This window comes from Petaurus breviceps, unplaced genomic scaffold, assembly GCF_028583685.1.
Source record: "Petaurus breviceps papuanus isolate PSGF00001 unplaced genomic scaffold, PetGlider_PUasm1.0 90681, whole genome shotgun sequence".
Taxonomy (NCBI): domain Eukaryota; kingdom Metazoa; phylum Chordata; class Mammalia; order Diprotodontia; family Petauridae; genus Petaurus; species Petaurus breviceps.
This window is the reverse complement of record NW_027187307.1, coordinates 10,357,002-10,376,644: the sequence shown is the minus strand read 5'-3', so window position 1 is coordinate 10,376,644 and position 19,643 is coordinate 10,357,002. Positions and strand designations below refer to the sequence as shown.

The 19,643-nt window shown below is 39.2% G+C and overlaps 1 protein-coding gene across 1 annotated transcript; it reads left to right on the top strand.

Moving 5' to 3' along the window:
- Positions 1 to 10,641: 10,641 nt before the first annotated feature.
- LOC138143984 (heterogeneous nuclear ribonucleoprotein U-like) lies at positions 10,642 to 13,034 on the top strand. The gene is made up of 2 exons (XM_069065290.1): positions 10,642 to 11,621; positions 12,904 to 13,034. Exon 1 carries the CDS (start codon positions 10,642 to 10,644, stop codon positions 11,590 to 11,592), a length of 951 nt encoding a protein of 316 aa, XP_068921391.1. The 3' UTR covers positions 11,593 to 11,621; positions 12,904 to 13,034.
- The last annotated feature ends 6,609 nt before the right edge of the window (positions 13,035 to 19,643 follow it).

The following is a 19,643-nucleotide window of genomic DNA, read 5'->3' as shown; positions in this document are numbered from 1 at the left end:
ATATATATATATATATATATATATATATATATATATATATATATATACACTCCCGTGTGAGACTGAGGTTTAGCCTCAGGGTGGCCACAACCAGCTGCTGGCTGGAGGGACTTCAGATCACCAGCAACTGTGGCGGTTTCCAGAATTATTAACCCAAAGATGTTAAGGACAAAGTCAGAGGTCAGTGTGGTGTGGACTTTGGGAATCAGGGGTTCAGGAGTGCAGTCCAGCCTTTACCCCCTGGAGGGAGAAGCTGCTGAGGTGCTACGGTTGTGAAGCTACTGTCACATGGCTGTTTCAGAGCTCCTGGTCTGGAATATGTAGGGAGACCAAGTCACCAGTATGAGGGGTAATCACTCTCGCTTTTATCTGCTTGGATATGGATTGTAGCCTAGGGTGGAGGTCCTGGAGTGCATGACCAGTTTGCCAGAGCAGGTGGAGGCTTCAGAGAGGGCACCCAACTAATAGCTCCAGCAGCTGAGAAAACCCCAGCATTTGGGGATAAAGCTCCCTTGTCTGGTGGCAGAGTACTACTGTGGCAAAAGCCCAAAAGTCAATTAATTGAGAGGCAACATCAGCAAGCAAAGGAAGCAAAGCAAGCACAGCAATCTAACTTTGCATTCCTTTTTTACAGACAAAAAGGATTGAAACATGGAACAGGAGGAAGACAAAGAAGTGAGAACTCCTGCACCAAAAGCTTCCAAGAAAAATACAAGATGGTTACAGGCCATAGAGGAGCTTAAAAAGGATTTTGAAAACCAAATATGAGAAATGGAGCAAAAATTGGGAAGAGAAATGAGAATGATGCAAGAAAATAATGAAAAGAGAGTCAACAACCTAACTGAAGAAAATAAAACCTTAAAAAACAGACTAACACAAATGGCAAAAAGAGGCTCAAAAAGGCAATGAGGAGAATGCCTTAAAAAGCTGAATTTGCCAGATGGAAAAAGAATCTCAAAAGCTCAATGAGGAGAATCATTTCTTCAGAATTAGATTGGAGCAAATGGAAGATAGTGACTTCATGAGAAATAAAGATACTATAAAACATATGCAAACAAATGAAAAAATAGAAGCAATGTGAAATATCTCATTGGAAAAAAAAAATACTGATCTAGAAAATAGATCCAGGAGAGATAATTTAAAAATTACTGGACTACTTGAAAGCCATGATAAAAAAACAAACAAACCTAGAAATCATCCTTCAAGAATTTTTCAAGGAAAACTGCCCTGATGTTTTAGAAACAGCGGGCAAAATAGAGGTTGAAAGAGTCCACCAATCACCTCTTGAAAAAGATCCCCAAAAGAATACTCATAGGAATGTCATAGCTAGGTTCCAGAACTCCCAGATCAAGGAGAAAATGTTAGAAGCAACCAGGAAGACAGAAAGAATTTGAATATGGTGGAAACAAAACCAGGATAACACAGGATCTGGCAGCTTCCACACTGAGGGCTAGAAGGGCTTGGAATATGATATTCTGATATCAAAGGAGCTGGGATTAAAACTGAGTATCATATTTCAGGGGAAAATATGGACTTTCAAGCATTCTTGATGAAAAAAACAGGGTTGAATAGAAAATTTGACATTTAGATACAAGAAGCAAGAGATGCATGGGAAGGTAATCAAGGAAAAGAAGTCATAAGGAACTTATCAAAGTTGAACTACTTACATTCCTACATGGAAAATCGATAATTGTAACTTATGAAACTTTTCTCAGTATGAGAATAGTTGAAGGGAATAGAAATGTATATGTGTATGTGTATACGTACATATATATGTCTATAAAGGAGGGTATATGGGAGTATGAATGCATGTGTGAATGTGTGTATATAAGTATACAGGTACACATATACAGAGGGCACAGGACCAATTGAATAGGAAGGGATGATACTTCAAAGGTGAAATTGAGAGTTAAGAGAGGAATAAAATGAGAGGAGATGGGGAGAGAGAGAATGGGGTAATTTATCTCATATAGAAGAGGCAAGGGAAAATGGTTACAATGGAGGGGAAGAACAGGAAAGCAAAAGGGAATGAATCAACCTTACTCTCATTGAATTTGGCTTAGGGACAGAATGACATACACACTAAATAAGGTATCTCACCCTACAGTAGAACAGAGGGGAAGGGGATGAGAGGGGGGTAAATGAAATGGAGGGCAGGTTGGGGGGGAGGGAAGTTGGAAGTACCTACTTTTGTAAAGGCATAGGATCAAAGTGGGGGTGGGTTAGGATGGAGGGAAATACAGTCAATGTTTCGCAATATATCCACTATGGAAATATTTTGCATAGGTATGCATGTACAACCTATATTGAATTGCTTATCTTCTCAGTGAGGATGGGTGATGAAGGAGGAAGGGAAAGGATCTGGAATTCATAGTTTTAAAATCAAATGTTTAAAAATATATAATAATAATTATTATTATTATAATTTTACATGTAACTGTGAAATAACGTATATAGGCACTGGGGCATAGAGATCTACTGTGCCCTACTGGAAAGTAGGAGAGGGATGGGGGAAGATATAGGAAAGAGCAGATTGGGGGAGGGGATATTCAGTGCGACCGCTGTTTTGGGGTGGTGGGTAGGGAAAATGGGGAGAAAATTTGTAACTCAAAATCTTGTGGAAATTAAATATGTAAACCAAAAAATAAAAAAAATTATAAAAAAATTTAAAAAATGAAAATATCCCTAAAAATTAAAAAAAGATTGTTTCACCACATCTTTATGGTAGTTCTGCTTTTCAGAATTTGTTTTGGGGTGCTATTTTATGGTTGTTTGGAGGTGAATATAGGAAAGTTACAGCAATTTGCTCTTTACTCTGCCCTCTCAACTCCCAAAAGTGTCTACTGATGGACTTTGAATGTAGATTGAGGCATACTATTTTTATTTTTTGTTGTGTGTGTGTGTTTTTTTTCTGTTCTTTCACAATATGACTAATATTGAAATGTTTTACATGATTGCACATATATAACCTATATCAAATTGCTTTCTGTTTTAGGAAGAGGGGAGGGAGGGAGGAGGGAGAAGAATTTGGAATTCAAAATTTTTAAAATATGAATGTTAAAAAATTGTTTTTACATAAAATTGAAAAAAATAAAATACTATTTTAAAAAAGAAAAGAAAATACTTTTAATCAAGTTGGGGAGACACAGTACGTACATAAAAATGAATAAAAATGCAAAGCCTAGAAAAACAGGACTTAGATTTGGAGGCAGTCTTCTAAAGGTCCAACCCCTTCATTTTTCAGATATGAAAATTGAGGCTCAGATGGGAAAAATGAGGAAAAGATCACATAAGTCAATGACAGAACTGGGGTTTGAACCCATGTTTCTTGTATCCCAGTCACAATCATGCTGGATCTTCTGGGCCATGTTTCAAGACAGAGTGCTAGGAATGTCAGGGCCCCTGTGCTTTGGGACTGTCATAGTCTGAGTACTGCCACTGATATCTGCTGCTACACATAACTGATCTGGTTTTTGTTTCCAAGACTTCCAAGGATCCTAACTTATCACCTTCAGATGATCCCAGGGCTTTCTTATCTACCCCTCCTACCCCCAAGGTATTAGGTATTTCTAACCCTTGCCACCTCTAGACATAGAGTCTTGCAGGCTACAAAAGCAATCTCTGTTTCTACTGGGAAGGTGCTAGGCTTCTTTACCTATACCTTCACTGGCTTTGCTGGCATTTCCTTTCCTATTGCTGTGAACTCCTAGCTAAATTTTTTGTGTAGTTGTGGGGCAAAAAAGGCATTTAATGTAGTTTCTCATTGGATTTACTGTTATGCTATCTGTTGTGAATTTTAGGTTTTTGCTAGAGCGAGTATGTGAGATCTGGGTAGCTAGCATTCTCTTCAACCAGTCAGGTTGGCCAGAAGTTATAACATTATAACATTATAACAGGTCTGCCTGCCTCAAATATCTCACCCATCTAACACATCCTTCACTCAGCTGCTAAGGTGATTTCTTTAAAGTGTAGGTTTGACCCTGTTACTCTCTATCCCCTGGGTCAATGAATTTTACTGGTTCCACTTCTCTCACAGGATGAAATATAAACCTGTTTGTTTCATACTGAAAGCTCTTCATGACCTCTTTCCTAACTTTCCAATTTTCTGAAAACTTACTCTATATTCACTCTATGATCTAGCTACATTGGACCAACTCTATCTCCCAGATCTAAATGTATTTGCAATGGCTTTCTGCCTCACCTCTGCTGTTGTTTTCCTAATTTCCTTTAAGATTCAGCCTTTCCTGGTTGTCTCAGTTGCTAATGCCTTCTCCTATAAAGTTACCTTCCATCTATTCTGTATACATCTTTTATGTATATGATTATTTACCTGTTTTCTCCCTCATTAGAATGTGAGCTCCTTGACAAAGGGGATCTTTTCAACCTTTAATGTATACCAAAGGCTTCACACAAGGGCCTAGCACAGAGAAAGTTCTCAATGAATGCTTAATGGGTGACTAACCACTAACTTATCTGCATTTTTATGCCAGGAGCTAATTACATTTAACAAGGCCCTAAAATGACCTAGAAAAGATGCTTTTAAGATCCTAGACCAGAAGATGAGGGAAAATCGGAACACTAACTCATTGTTAGTGGACTTGTAAACTGATTCAAGCATTCTAGAGAGCAATTTGGAACTATGCCTGAAGGGCTATAAAACTGTGCATATCCTTTGATCCAGCAATACCCACTTGTAGGTCTGTATACCATAGAGAACATAAAAAATGGGAAAAGGACCCACATCACAAAAATATTTATAGTAGATCTTTTTATGGTAACCAAGAACTGGAAATTGAGGGGATGGACATTGACTGGGGAATAGCTGAACAAGCTGTAGTACATGAATGGTAATGGGATACTATTGTTCCATAAAAATGATGAGCAGGCTAACTCTAGAAAAACCTGGAAAGACTTACATGAACTGATACTGAGTGAAATGAGAGGGACCAGGAGAATATTGCACCTAGTAATAGCAACACTGTGCGATGACCAACTTTGATAGACTTAGAACTTCTCAGAAATGTGATGATTTAAGAATCCCAAGACTTAAGATGGAAAATGCCCTGCACATCCACAGAAAGAACTATGGAATCTAAATGCAGATTAAAGCATATTATTTTCTCTCTTTTTTGTTTCTTTTTTTTTCTTTATTGTGGCTTTTCCCTTTGGTTCTGATTCTTCTTTACAACATGACTAATGTAGAAATATGTTTAATATGACTATACATGTATAGCCTATATCAGATTACATGTCATCTTGAGGAGGGGGAAGAAGAGGTAGAAGGAAAAATTTCGACCTCAAAATCTTATAAAAGTGAATGTTGAATACTAAAAATAAATTAATTTTCGAAATTAAATTAAATTAATACATATTTTTTGAAGATTCAAGACCAGGGGTGGGAACCCTGTGGCATCAAGGCCACATGTGGCCCTCTATGTCTTCAAGTGTGGCCCTTTGACTAAATCCAAACTTCACAGAGAAAATCCCCTTTAATGAAAGGATTTGTTTTATAAAACTTGCACTCAGTCAAAAGGTCATACCTGAGGACCTAGAGGGCCACATGTGGCTTCAAGGCTGCAGGTTCCCCACCCTGTGACAAATAAAGGAATAACTGCTGTATTTGTGAGCCATTCTTTTAAGTCTTTAATTAATGGTACAATCTACCTCATTTATGAAATGCAAATTAGTCAAGAACTTAGAGTCTTAGGACTTTTAAGTGCTAGACCTAGAAGGAAACTGAGAGATCATTTAGTTAAATTCCATTACTTTATATTCAAAAATTGAGGACTAAAAAGAAAGAGAAAGCACATTGAATGAAATCACTTTGCAAAGGTACAGCCATAAGCTTGCTTAATTTCCTGATTTTTTGAACAATGTTCTTTCCATCATATCACATTACCATTAGGAAAGGGAGAGAAATTAGTGGTACTAATTTTTTTATACACTAGAAAACAGAATCCAGAATTTAAGACTATAATTCCTTAGGTAAAATCCAAGGTTTCTTAACCAAATATTTAACACTGCCTCACTTAACTCTCCTCTTCAGTCCACCTCGCAACGAAAAGAGGCAATAAATATATAGGATAACAGGTTTGGGGCTGGAAAGGACCTTGGAGCCCACCTAGTCCAATCCCCTTCATTTTACTTATGAGGAAACTGAGGCCTGGAGAGGGGAAGTGGCTCTCTCAAGGTCACACAGGTGGCCAGGTTTCAAATGTAGACTCTCTAATTTCAAATCCAACACTCATTCAACCATACCACACTACCTCCACAATTAGGTTTCTGCATTACTAAGTTAATATAAATTACTAGATTAGCCTTTGGGTCTAACATATCAAAGACTTTTGCAATAATAAATTTCAATCATATCCTAGATTGACAATTTCTATAGGAAATATGCCAGCAGGTCCAAAACTGTACTTTTATAAGTTACATAATTTATCCCCTGTCATTTACATTTATCATTTTCTCAAAGGAACAATGATATCAACAAGGGAAAATACATCTCCCTTACCCACTCCTAGAATCTATTATTTTACCACTGGAGCTGCTGCCTTCTAGTGACACAAATCACCATCTCCCCTATAGTTCAGCAGAGTGTCCTCAAGAGGACCTTGGCAAATGGTGATCCTGGGGCGGGGTTAACCAAATAAAAAGCCTCTTCAAACTTATTAGGCTGGTTCTCACATTATAGACTACTGGCCATTGCTCACCTTGGCAGGACCTGACAGTGCTGTTGTCATAACCAAGAAGTGAGGGCTACCTCCATAATATAGTGAGGCATAGAAAGACAATGTCAGTGGATGATCTATGGTATTCTGATGGTTTAATAATTTATAAAAAAAGGTTTAGACTAAAAGATGAGGATACAGTGGGAAGGAATAAGATAAAGGAAACTATGTGATTAATATAAAACATTTACACAACCCAATCATTCAAAGATGTACAATAATATCATTTCACTGACGTCATTTTCTTCTGTGGTACACATTTGGACACCTCATTTTATGGTTTAGTAGTTTTCCAATTAGGGCCTACTCTTTGTGACCCCTTTTGGGGTTTTCTTGGGAAAGACACTGGAGTGGTTGGTTTGCCATTTCCTTCTCTAGCTCATTTTCAAGATGAGGAAACTGAGGCAAACAGGGGTAAGTGACCTACCTAGGGTCAGATAGCATGTAAGCATCTGAAGCTAGATTTGAATTTAGATTCTAAATTGAATTTGACTTTAAGCCCAGCACTCTGTCCACTCTGCCACTTGTTATTTTAATTCCCAGAACTTTTATCATTCCTATTCCCATTAAAATGGAAGCACAAAGCTTTCTATAATCCCACCCCCACACAAGAAATCAGTTCTCCTCTTGTTCAATTTTCTAATGAATTAAGGAGTAGCTTGAAATCAGGGGTGGAGAAATCGGTTGCTGAAAATAGAATCCATAATTCAGCTGCTTTATTTTGACCACAAGCATGTTTCTTGATGTGAAGTATGAGGTTCTTTATATAATTCATTATGCTACTTGTTTTGTATTATTTTTAAATGATGGCATTTATCTCAATGGAACAAAAAGCTAAAGTTCCATGCCCTGTGGGTTTAAATACGAGATTATTCTTGTTAATTTAAATTTTCTTGATGTGGCAATATTACAGCATCTCACAAATAGAATAAAATAGTTATTTGAAAATGATTGTTTATTTAGACTATGAAAACAAATCTTGATATGTGATGAATCTAAATGCCTATGGGAAGGTTTGAATAATTCGACAAAGGACTTTTCTTTTTCCTTTTTCCTTTTTGACCAAGCTGCTCCAAAAGCAATTCATTCTATGAGGATCACCCAGGCAGAAAACTAATTAAACCAGACACTAAAGGTACATTCCTACTGTATATACAAAACTCCCTCTTCTGTTATCTATATGAACATAAGGAAAAGAGAGAATGGCATAATATCCCAAGAAAGAAAAAGAAAAGAGTAGCATATGAGAAAAGGAAGCATATGAGTATCTAAAATCTCTGTCAAGCCAATTCATTTGCCAGATTGAACATAACAGTGAGACAAACAGTTTTATAAAACCTGTAGCCACTGGTTAAAGTAGAACACCATGAGAATACTTCCTAAGAAAAGAATTTCATTCTTCTATAGGACATTTAAAAAAAATTATGAATTTTATAATTTAGGGGAAAATAGAACTTTCCTAGGTCTTTCTGTTTGAAAATCTCTATTATAATAATCACAAGAAAAAGAGAGTTATAGGTATCATTAATGGCATGGTTTTATAAAAAACAAGGGAGAGAAAATAAAGTCCATACAGCGAGTTTGAGAAATGGAACTTTGGTTTTATTATTTATTTATATAACTGACATATTGCATTTTCTCCTGACTGTTTCATAAGACTGGACAAACTGTTATTAGCTAGCAATGAAGTGGTCCCTGTCATCCTTCATAAAGTTTTTTGTTGGTGGTGTAATTATACACTTTATTAATTAATTCTTTGAGGGAAAAGGGTATATAGCAGGTGGGGTGGAGAGCAAGATGTGAATGAAATAATGTAGGTCCATGTTATTAATAATTACTTGCCATTTAATTGGGGTGGGGAAAGTTGATCCCACTTACAACACAAGCCACAGTGTGACACACTATCTTAGCACATGTGATTGGAAAGTAGCAAGCAAGGCCAAGAGGGGATCCCAAAAAAGTGTGCGTCAACTAAGATTTCCATAGCATTTTAAACTTTGTAAGGCATTTCACATCAATTTCTTCATTTGAGTCTAAAAGCAAGCTTCTGAATAAGGTATTACAGGGATTAGTAGACTGAATTTACACATGAGGAAAACTGAGTCTCTAAGGTCAAACTGTCACCCAAGTTGGTAATCTACCCTTCCTGGGGTGGGGATGAGGGCTGGCTGTGGCAGTAAAAAGATGGGTCAAAAGGGAGGTCACAGCTACCTGGCCAGGAGCTAGGTATCTGAATTTCTTTGCTAATGGTATAGTGAACTGGGCATTAGATTTTGAGCTAAGAAGACCCAGGTTTACCTCAGTGTATGGCTTCCAAGGGCCTTCCCAGCTACACATTTATAATCCAATGGGAAGAGACATGGCAAAGACTCTCTTATGCAGAGCTACCTCCATGCTCCTAGAACTCAGGCAACTTGGGAAAATCACTAGAGAGGAAAGAGAGGCTTGATAGCTTGAGAAAAGGGTCTCAAGGAATGCAGGAGTGCAGAACTGTAAGTCTTTCCCCCCAAAATCTTGACTTACCCCTTTAGCTTCCTTTACTACCTGTAACTTCCAGTTAATTCAGCTTTTTCGTTGGGAGTAGGTGCAAATCTAAAGTCATTGACTTCCACTGACAAGGGGAGTTGTGGGGCCTGGGTGTGAGGGAAAGTCTCCCACAGTCAGTACTATGATACTAAATGACTTCCCAGCAGGGTTCTGCTCACTCTCCACTTTCCTTTTAAGTTGGAGTGAAGGAAGAAAGTGAGAGTGAGGAGGAGGTACTTTTGCTATTCTTCTTGATGTTCTTAGTCCTAGCCAATTCATGAATGGCTTTGGACCTTATGTTCTTTTTGCATGGGATTCCCTTATGAGGTCAGTAAACAGGTTACAAAAGGGAGAGTTGGAATCTTTTCTAGTCTGGGTCACTTTCATAGGTGAGACAAAAGGGCAGCCCATATGCTGAGGGGGTCAGACACAGAGGTTGGGGCTTGGTAAGCTCTCAGCATCAATACCTTCAGTAATAAATCTCCAATCTGGAAAAAAAAATCCTTAAAAAAAGAGAAATCACATGGAAGGAAAATCACAACAATGAAACAAACCCATGTTCAGGAAATACCATTTTGCAAGTTTCAAGCCTTTTCATAAATCAAAGTCCTGACAGGAGAGAAAACTGAAAATTTGGGAGGGGGTGAATATTTTGTGGGACACAGCTAGGGGGTGTGCAGAGAGAAGCCTAGACTCCAAATTCTATGAATCCTTGGAGGTCCTGGGTTATACTCAGGGTTTATTAAGGGGGCTTAGGGCTAGCCTTGGTTTGTCTGGCTCAGAGGCCAGGTCTAGGCACAAGAGGGGGAAGCCAGAGGCACACTTACATTGCACTAATGAGAGGCACAGGGTCTAGTACTCAGGAGGTGTCAGCTACCCAGGTCACTGTTGATGCCAAGGTATATGTGAGTATTGTGATTGTGTCTAGCTAGGGGCAAGATCACCAGGGGGTGAGAAAGCCACTTGTGTAGCGTAAGGGCAGAAGGTCAATGAATGGCCATGGGGATCGTGCCCTCCGGAAGTTCTCCTCAGAGAACGGGGATCAGTGAGGCTGGGTATGAACTCAGAAGTCTGCACGTCATCGAGTTGTCGAAGCCCTGTGCAGCTGCCCCGCGCCGCTGCCGTGCCAACAGCCAATCGCTGCTTAGCAGGGCTTGACGTAGGCTTGACGTTCTCTCAGTCCCCCTCTTAAGCACGAGCCTGGTCAGTCCTTCGCCTTGTCAGCCCAGAGAGCCGGGAGCAGCGCACCTCCTGCTTGAGCTTGGTGACCGGAGTCTGAAGGCCTCTTGACTATCGAGGCCTCACCGTGTACCCCAGCCCCATTAATAACAAGAGGGTTGGGAGGAGATGGCATGAGGCTGACCGGGAGTATGCCGCAGCCTTCATGAGGCGGCTCCAGGAAGCCCTCAATAGGGAGGGGGCCATGGGAAACCGGCCAGGCAGGGCTGCCTCGGGGGAGGGAGAGGAGGAGGAAACAGGGGAGGCAGAGGTCGAGGTCGAGGCTTTGGCCTCGGCCGGGGCCTCGAGCAGCCCCAGTGAGGCAGAAGAGCAGAGTGAGCTCGGGGCTCAGGCAGCAGCAGCACCAGAAGAAGCAGCAGCAGCCGAGGCAGCAGCAGAAGCAGCAGCCAGGGAAGAAGCAGCAGAGGCCGAGGCTGAGGCTGAGGCAGCGGCCTTGGCCAGCACCAGCGACCTGGAGGACGACCAGATGGAGCTGGAGGATGAAGGCGACGCCATGGAGGAGGAGGAGGCCGGCGACGCTGCCGCCGCAGCCTTTTCCTCAGACCGTGGGCCCCAGACCGTAGTCGACGACCAGGGTTTCCAGGAGGGGGAGGAGGAGATCGGCCTTGAGGAGGAGGGCGAGCGAGTGGCCGCGGCGGCAGCCTCGGCCACAGCCCCCTTCCAGCAGCAGCTGCCCTTGGAGGGGGCGTTTGGAAGGGGTGGGAGTGCCTGTGGAAACGGAGGAGATGGCGGCTGCGGCCCCGGCCCCAGCCCCTTGCTGTTCGCGGCAGGGGCCGGGGCGGGGGTCGCTCCTCTCGGGGGGGCGGCAGCCTGGCTGGCGCAGGGGGGAGTGGGGTCCCCTTACTCCGGGCCCCAGGGGGCCCAATGGAAGCGAGGCGTCAAGAGGCCTCGTGAGGAGCAGAGCCGGGGCTTCGCCAGCGGCTCGGAAGGTAACCAGTTCGAGCCAGTGCAGGCTGCGCCGCCTCAGCAGGCGCCCCCGGTCCCTGCGCTGTCCCCGCCAGCCCTGGCACCCGAGGAGCCGCCCATGGAGCCCTCGGCTTACGGTCTGGGGAGGAGAATGCGCCTGGTGCTGCTGGGCAACCGGGGCCCCAACTAGGAGCAACAGAGGGGATAACGGGATTCCAGGTGAGGCAGAATCTGCCCGGGTGAGCGGACCCAAGGTGGGGTGGATGGGGGGGCAGGGGATGTTGGGGGACGGGGGGTAATGCGGAGGGAATGGGGAAGGGGAAAGGGGGAGTGCGGGGGAGTCGGAGGCAGAAACGGGAGGGGGGAAATGAAGAGTAAGAAGCAGTGGGGGAGGGAGAGAGAGAGAAGCCGTGAGGGGAGGGTTTGAAAGGAAGGGAAAAAAGAGGGGAGCAGAGGGAGGGGGGGAGGGAAGGTAAAGGGAAAAGGGAACATGAAAAGAGCTAAGCAGAGAGGGGAAAGGTGGTGAGGTAAGGGGTCCCCTTTCCCCCGCTGGAGGGCTTCCAATAGAAGGTGGTTTAAAAGCATTCAATACAGAACCCTGAGAATCATAAATATTGATTTGGATGGAATATTAGAATATCTAGCCCAACTTCCTCATTTACAGGGGAAAAAAACCCCAAAACCTCGGACCCAGGGAAGGAAGAGACTTATCTTGATCATTCCTATAGACAGCTGGTTGAGACAGGATTAAAAATCTTCTGATTTTAATCCAATACTCTTTAATACTGCCCGCTGGTAGAAGAGAGTGTTTTGCAAAAAAAAAAAAAAATGTAAATGTAAGCTTTTAGTATTACTTATTATTCCTCTCTGGAAATGAATAACCATTTGCTTTAAAATGTTGTAGAAGTAATTCCTGCTTACAAAGGGAGGGGCTGGATTCCCCTAAGGTCCCTCTCCCAACTGTGAGGTTTTACAGTTCTATGATAGTCATTTAAAGGCCCTTCCAAATTCTGTGGTGCTATTTTATACCTATAAGTATAAATCTGACCTTTCTGCTTTTAATAGACTCTTTGAGTGGCTTATTATTGTGGCATAGCAGATTCAGATATTAAAGGATAGACTATATACTCTTATCTATATATATATATTTATTCCAGTAATCTTTTTTCTCTGCAAACTGCAAAAAAATATATATATGCATCATTTGAATAAACTTGCAATTATTTAATTCAGATCTATGCACAGTAGTGTATTTGTATGTTCAAAGTACCAAGAAATATAATTCTTCCCTTAAATTCTGAACAGTTGAGTCTTTTCTCTATGATTTATGTATTTTAGGGAACAATATGGATTAATTATGTTCTTGATTTTTTTCTGTGAATTTCTGAATTAGAACATGGGGCCCTATAATCATAAAAATCACTATAAGCATAGTTTGCTGATTTAGAATTTTGGCCACGTGCATGAATGCAGAATTTAACAATTTGATATTTTAACACAGATAATATGTGAAGAAAAGATGACAGCAGAAAGGTTTCAAGAGAAGATCTTCTTCCAAGGCCCAGCCATACTATACTGTTGCTTACTTTAAAAGAATATTCAAAAAACAAATAAAATTGAAAGTCAAAATACTGATTCAGTTTGTTATTTGCAAAAATAAATAGAGAATGGTAGAGTAAGAATTATTTTGCAAACACTAAAGCATCTGTGCTGAAATACATGAATATATGTATACATGTACATATATATGTATGTGTGTGTGATTAATAGGTAATATAAGAAATTCTTGTTTCTCTAGGACCAAACTGGGAACAAAGATACTAGTAAAGTGAAGGAAAGGCATATAGAGCATATTCTAACAGAAATGTCAAAGGTTTCTTGGAGTTTAAGCTCTAAATAGTAATCTGACATAAAGACCATCAATAGGTGGTGATAGATTGTTAAGAAGAATTAGTAATGCTTTAAGAAGTAACTTGTGTCTCCCATTGTCATTAAGATTTAAATTTATTCCCAGCCATGAAATACAAGATTTTGGTAATAAACAGCTTCCCTTTAGCACAAAATCACAATTACTATTTCACTTGCACAATACCTATATAACACTCCCCTTTAGATCATCTAGTCTCTGTTTGAAGAACTGTAGCCCATTCTATTTCTGAAATACAGTTGTTGGAAGACTTGCTTTACAGCTACACAAAATCTGCCACACTGCACCTTCTACCAATCGGTTCTAGTCCTGCCCTCTAGAGCCTAATAAGACAAGAATCATTCTTTTCTTTAAGAAACTACTTTAATCCTCAATGACAGCTATAATGTCCCTTCTCTAAAGTCTGGTCTCTAGGCTAAAAATGCTAAATTCCTTCAACCCAAATTCAGTTTGCCACAATTTCAAGGCCCTTTACTGTGATGATCATCCCTCTCTGAATATATTCCTGTTTGTCCACATTTTTAAAATTAAGTACCTACTGTAATATATACCTTGTATCCCAGATACACTAAGGGCAGGATTCAGCACTATCAGCTCCATAATTGTCAAGAGTATACCTCTATTAATGAAGCCTATTAATATAAATAGTATCTAGTAGCATATCTTTTGGGGTTGCTATGTAACAGGTGTGACTCAGACCACATAGATTACACTCCACATCTCTTTTCACGTGCACTGTTGTCTAGCTTTCAGATTTAGTAACTGAGAGATCACTGGTAATTCCAAAGAGAGCAGTATTAGTTGAGTGATAAAATCAAAGGCCAGGGGTTGCAAAGGGTTGAAGGGTAGTGAGTGAAATGAGGTGAAGGCACTGTGTGGACAGTTCTTTTCAAGGAGTTTGAGAAAGGAGAGATTTAGAACAATAATTTGAGGGACTGGAATACTTTAATAATTTTTTTTTTAAAGGATGGGGGAGACTAGGGCTTTGAAGGCAGTAGGAAAAGAACCAGTAAACTGGGAAAGACTTAAGAGAAGGAAGATGATTGTAGATATAATCTGCTGAAAAAGATGAGGTAATGAGATCAAGTGCACATGTAGTGGAGCCAACCCTGGCAAGAAGGGCCACCTCATTGTTAAAGACAGTAAAAAGAAAAAAATGGGGAATGTGAAGGAGTTTTGAATTTAAGAGAACGAGAGAAGAGGGAACACACATAGAACGGCCTTAACTTGAGACTATCTAGCCCAACCCCTTTATTTTATAAAGGAAGAAAGAAACTAGATGAGAGAAGTTACTTTTCTGAGATCAGGTAGGCAGCAGGTAGTCAGGATTCAAACCGTGGTTCTTCGACTCTAAATCATATCGTATCATTATCTTCATTTCCACTGAACCACACGATCTTGAAGGAACTGTGCAGTTTTAAAAAAGCAATTGAGTACATTCTCTTCTTTCTGTTTAATTATAGGTGTAGGTCACTGTTCACCTGTGGAACCTGTATTTACTGTAACTTCGTTAAGGTGATCTGATTTTCAGTGCCCACAGACCTCACTGAGTCTATGCCTTTTAAATTAGATAAGTATGCCAAAGCAATTACATAAAGATACTCCAAAAGGAAGAGATACAAAGCAGGATCTGTGTCTAGGTCTGGGAACACCTAAGTAATGACTACTGAAGAGCAAACTCAGAATTTTCTTTGTCTTTAATCAGTTTCTGGCAATGGATCACTTAAACCAAGGTCCCATGATCTGCAAAGTGGCCTTGTGTTCCAGGATTTCAGGCTCTAAATTTTGTGCCTGTCTCTTAAAATTCACAAAGACACAGATACTAGAGAATGTATGTTTATTCATGAGTCAGGAAATTAAACAATGAGAAAATGTCTAAAACCTGAAAATGAAACAGTCTTACAATGCCTGAAATTTGGAGCTCTGCTCTCTAATTTTTGATAATCTCAAAAGTAACTATAGAAGGATATTATTTTCTCATTGTAAACAAAATTATAGAAGAGGGATTAAATGTTTTAGAATTCAGAATATGACTCATTTCATCGGAGGTTTTGTGTGCTTGTGTCTCAGTTTATTTTTCATAGAATTAAAAAGCAAAAGGGGAAAAATATTTTTTACAGACAGTTTGACTTGCTGAAAACCATGAAACATGAAAACATTCCAACAGTTGTTTCACTATAATTAGTTGCTAAGTTATTAAATTAGGCTAGGAGTGCTATACTGACAAAAAAATTTGACAAAATCTCTGTGAAATTTACTTAATGGATTGTCCTATCCCAGTATATTCCTGCCTCCCATTCCCTTTTTAATACTTCTTAATCTTTAATAAATCCCCTGAATGAAGCTTTCTAACTTACCATTAAAAGCATGTGCCTAGAACTGTAAGGTATAGTATTCATTAATTCTTAGGGAGATAAATTAATGGCTTACTTATTGATAGACATTTTTATGTTTAAATACTTTGATAAACGGTACAAGATGAGCTAAAACACAATCATCCTGTTCTTCAAAATAATCATTAAAAGTCATATTTAAAACAAACACCTAAAAGGGTACAAATGAAGCTGGGCAGGTCCATGAAAACTGCAATTAAGCAAAAAGCCAATGGGCTAGAGAGAGCACAAGTTGTAGGTTAAAGGTGTAAATGGGAAAGTCAGAAAGATGGCTCAGATGCTGTATGTCTCATTACCACAGCATACCTTGTGACATATATTATATATTTAATGTGCTTGTTAAAAGTAAATTTCAGGACAGTCAACCTGGAGAATGGATAAATTTATAAAAGACCATCAAAGGCACACAATTAGCAAAGAGTCATAGAGTAATGGGACAGGTTTGATGAAGCAAGAAAGAAAAGTAATATGTACATAGTTGTTCTTTCCTCTAGCCAGCATTGGAATGTACATGGTCCTTCTGCTACTCCCTGAAGGTGTCCCCCTCACGTCAACTTACGGTTGGCCTTTGCTCAAATAACTTACCTTTGGTATCACTTTATAGTTAGTCAATCATTTGAGTACTTACTATGTGCAATGTGCTAAGTGCTGAGGGTACAAAGAAAGGTAAAGACCCTGTTCATTCTAAGGAGGTGACATACACACAACTATGCACATATAAATTCTCTATAGAGCAAGTGGAAGATAATTTCACTTACACAACGGGAGATTTGAGCTGAGCAGAACAGAGAAACTCGGAGGTAGATTTGAGCAGGGGGAACATTCTAAATGGGGGAGGGGCAGTCAATGAAAGAGCTAAAGTGTCGCATTCAAGGAACAACAAGGCCAGTGTAGCTGGATCAGAGAGTAGGTGGAGGGAAGTAAAGCATAAAAGTACTGGGGAACGGCCATAAATTCCAAATAGACCATTTTGCATTTGATCCAGAAGGTACTAAGGAGCCAGTAGAGTTTATTAATTAAGGGAATGCATGGTCTGGTCTGGGCTGAGTAGAAGAGGATGACTTAGAATGGGGAGAGCCTTGAAGCAGGAAGATGGACCAAAAGGCTACTGTAAGAAGTGTGAGGTTATAAGGACCCATACTAGGGGGGCAGCTGGTATAAGAAGCTGTGGAATGAAGAGGAAAAATATATGGGAAATGATATGAAAGCAGAAATAAGATTTGACAAAAGAATGGATATGTAGAGTGAATGTGGAGGTGAGGATGACACTGAGGTTGTAAACCAAGGAAAATAGAATAAAGATGGTGCTTTTGATAGCAATAATAAAGTAAGGATGAGGGAAGTCTTTAAGGGAAATATAATGAGTTCTGTTTTTGAAAAAGGGGAGGAGAGACTTAAGACTAGAACATTCACAGTGCTCTACCAGACTGACAACTTTTTCCTCCAAAGGAAAATATTAGTTCAATGAGCCCTCACAAATTAAAACATAAACTTAATTATGTAATTTCTAATAACTGCCAGATTTTCTGAAAATGCAGCCATATCCCCTTGACACCATACTGAATATTTAACAATCATGTGTGATGATTAGCTTGCTGTAAGTTGCATTTTTTGCTCATTTTCTTTCCATTCACATAAACATGTGTAATTGAATCAGATGTGTATTCCCTCCTGATGGTTATGTCTGTGCAATGCATTTCTGCTCATTTTAGCTATACAGAAGGCCAGTGACTGGGAAATTAGCTCTAGGTTAGAAAATCTAATTCCTGGTCTACTGTTGGAGTATATTTCTCCAAGAACATGCATTGCAAGCCACTCCTGTAGTATTTTTGCTAATTATAAGCTCCCAAAAGCAGAATTTTAAAGAGGAACTAGAATGACTAATGAACTTAATTTTCACTGTGGCCCATCTTTCATGGTAGGAGCCTGATGTGGTTTGGGGAGGGAAGATAAGCAGAGTGAGTTCACTTCTACCAAGACCTCTAAAATACTTTTTTTTAGAATTTTTTCTTTCTGCGTTTTTGACATTCATTAAAAAACCCAAACAAACAAACAATAACTTGAGTTCCAAATTCTCTCTCTTCCTTCAGCTCCTCTACCACTGATGGAGAAGGCAAGTGAAATAATATCAGTTATACATGTGAAGTCATGCCAAACATTTCTACATTAGTCATGTTGCAAAAAAAGCAAAAAAAAAAACATAAAGTGAATAAAGCATGCTTCCATCACACTCAGAGTTCATTGGTTCTCTCTTTGGAGGTGGATAACATTTTTCATCATGAGTCCTTTGGAATTGTCTTGGATCACTTGCTGAGAATAGCTAAATCACTTACATTTGATCATCGTTACAATTTTGCTATTAATATTTACAGTATCCTCCTGGTTCCACTCACTTAACTTTCCGTCATTTCATATATGTCTTCACAGATTTTTGTACAGCCATTCTGCTCTTTGTTTCTGATAGCACAATTGTATTCTACCCCAATCATATACCACAACTTCTTTAGCCATTACTCAACTTATGGTTATCCTCTCAATTTCTAATTCTTTGCCACTACAAAAAGAGTTGCTATAAATATTTTTGCACATATATATCCCTTTACTTTTTCTTTAATCTCTTTGGGATACAGAACTAGTAGTGGCACAGTTTTGTAGCATTTGAGGCACAGTTCCAAATTTTTCTCCGGAATGGTTGGACCAGTTCACAACTACAACTATGCATTTAGTGTCCCTATTTTTTTCACATCCCCTCCAGCCTTTGTCACTTTCTTTTTCTGTCACCTTAGTCAATCTGATAGGTGTTAGGTAATACCTCAGAGTTGTTTTAATTCACATTTCTCTAATTATTAGAGATTTAGAGAATTTTTTTTTCATATGACTATTGATAGGTTCAATTTCTTCTTCTCAAAATTACCTGTTCATATCCTTTGTACTGCTTGTGGAATGGCTTTTATTTTTATAAATTTAGCTCAGTTCCTTATATATTTAAAAATGTGACTATTATTACTATGGTCATTTACTACTGTGTATTGTGTACATAATCTATTCTACTGATCCACCACTCTATTTCTCAGCCAGTAACAGATTGTTTTCATGAAACAATGAAAACCATTTGGGAGTATAATGTGAAATATGGTACTGTGAGGCTATCTTTCTTCACATTTTTTTTATTGATTCCCTTGATATTCTTGACCTTTTCTTCCTTCAGATGAATTTTGGAATTATTTTTTCTAGCTCTATAAAAGAACTCTCTTGTAGTTTGATGGTTATGGCACTGAATAAGTACATTAACTTCAGTAGAATTGTTATTTTTATATAGCTCTGCTTACCCATGGGCAATTGATATTTTTGAAATTGTTTAGATGTGTCTTTGTTTGTGTGAAGAGTGTTTTATAATTATGTTCATATAGTCCCTGGGTTTGTCTTGGCAGGTAAACAAACTCCCAAGTATTTTACATTGTCTGCAGTTATTTAAAATGAAATTTCTCTTTCTATTTCTTCTGGCTGAGTTTTGTTGGTAGTAAATAGAAATGCTGATGATTTCTGTGGGTTTATTTTATTTCCTGCAACTTTTCTGAAGTTATTTATTGTTCCAACCAGTATTTTAGTTGTTTTTCTAGAGTTCTTCTTTTGAGTATTTTATTTAAAATTTTTACATCAATATTCATTAAGGAAATGAGTCTATAGTTTGTTTTTGTATTTGTTTTTTTCTCTGTTTTCACTTTGCTTCATTTAGGTATCAAAAGCATATTTATTTTTTAAATTAAATTTTATATATTTTTTTAGTTTGTATCATTCATTTCCACAAGATTTTGAGTTATAAATTTTCTCCCCATTTTTCCCCTACCCACCACTCCAAAACAGTGATCCCATTTTATACTCCCTCCCCCAATCTCCTCTCTCCTATATCTTCCCCCATCC

Coding starts and splice junctions, on each gene's coding strand:
- LOC138143984 (XM_069065290.1), top strand. CDS start 10,642: ATGAGGCGGCTCCAGGAAGCCCTCAATAGGGAGGGGGCCATGGGAAAC.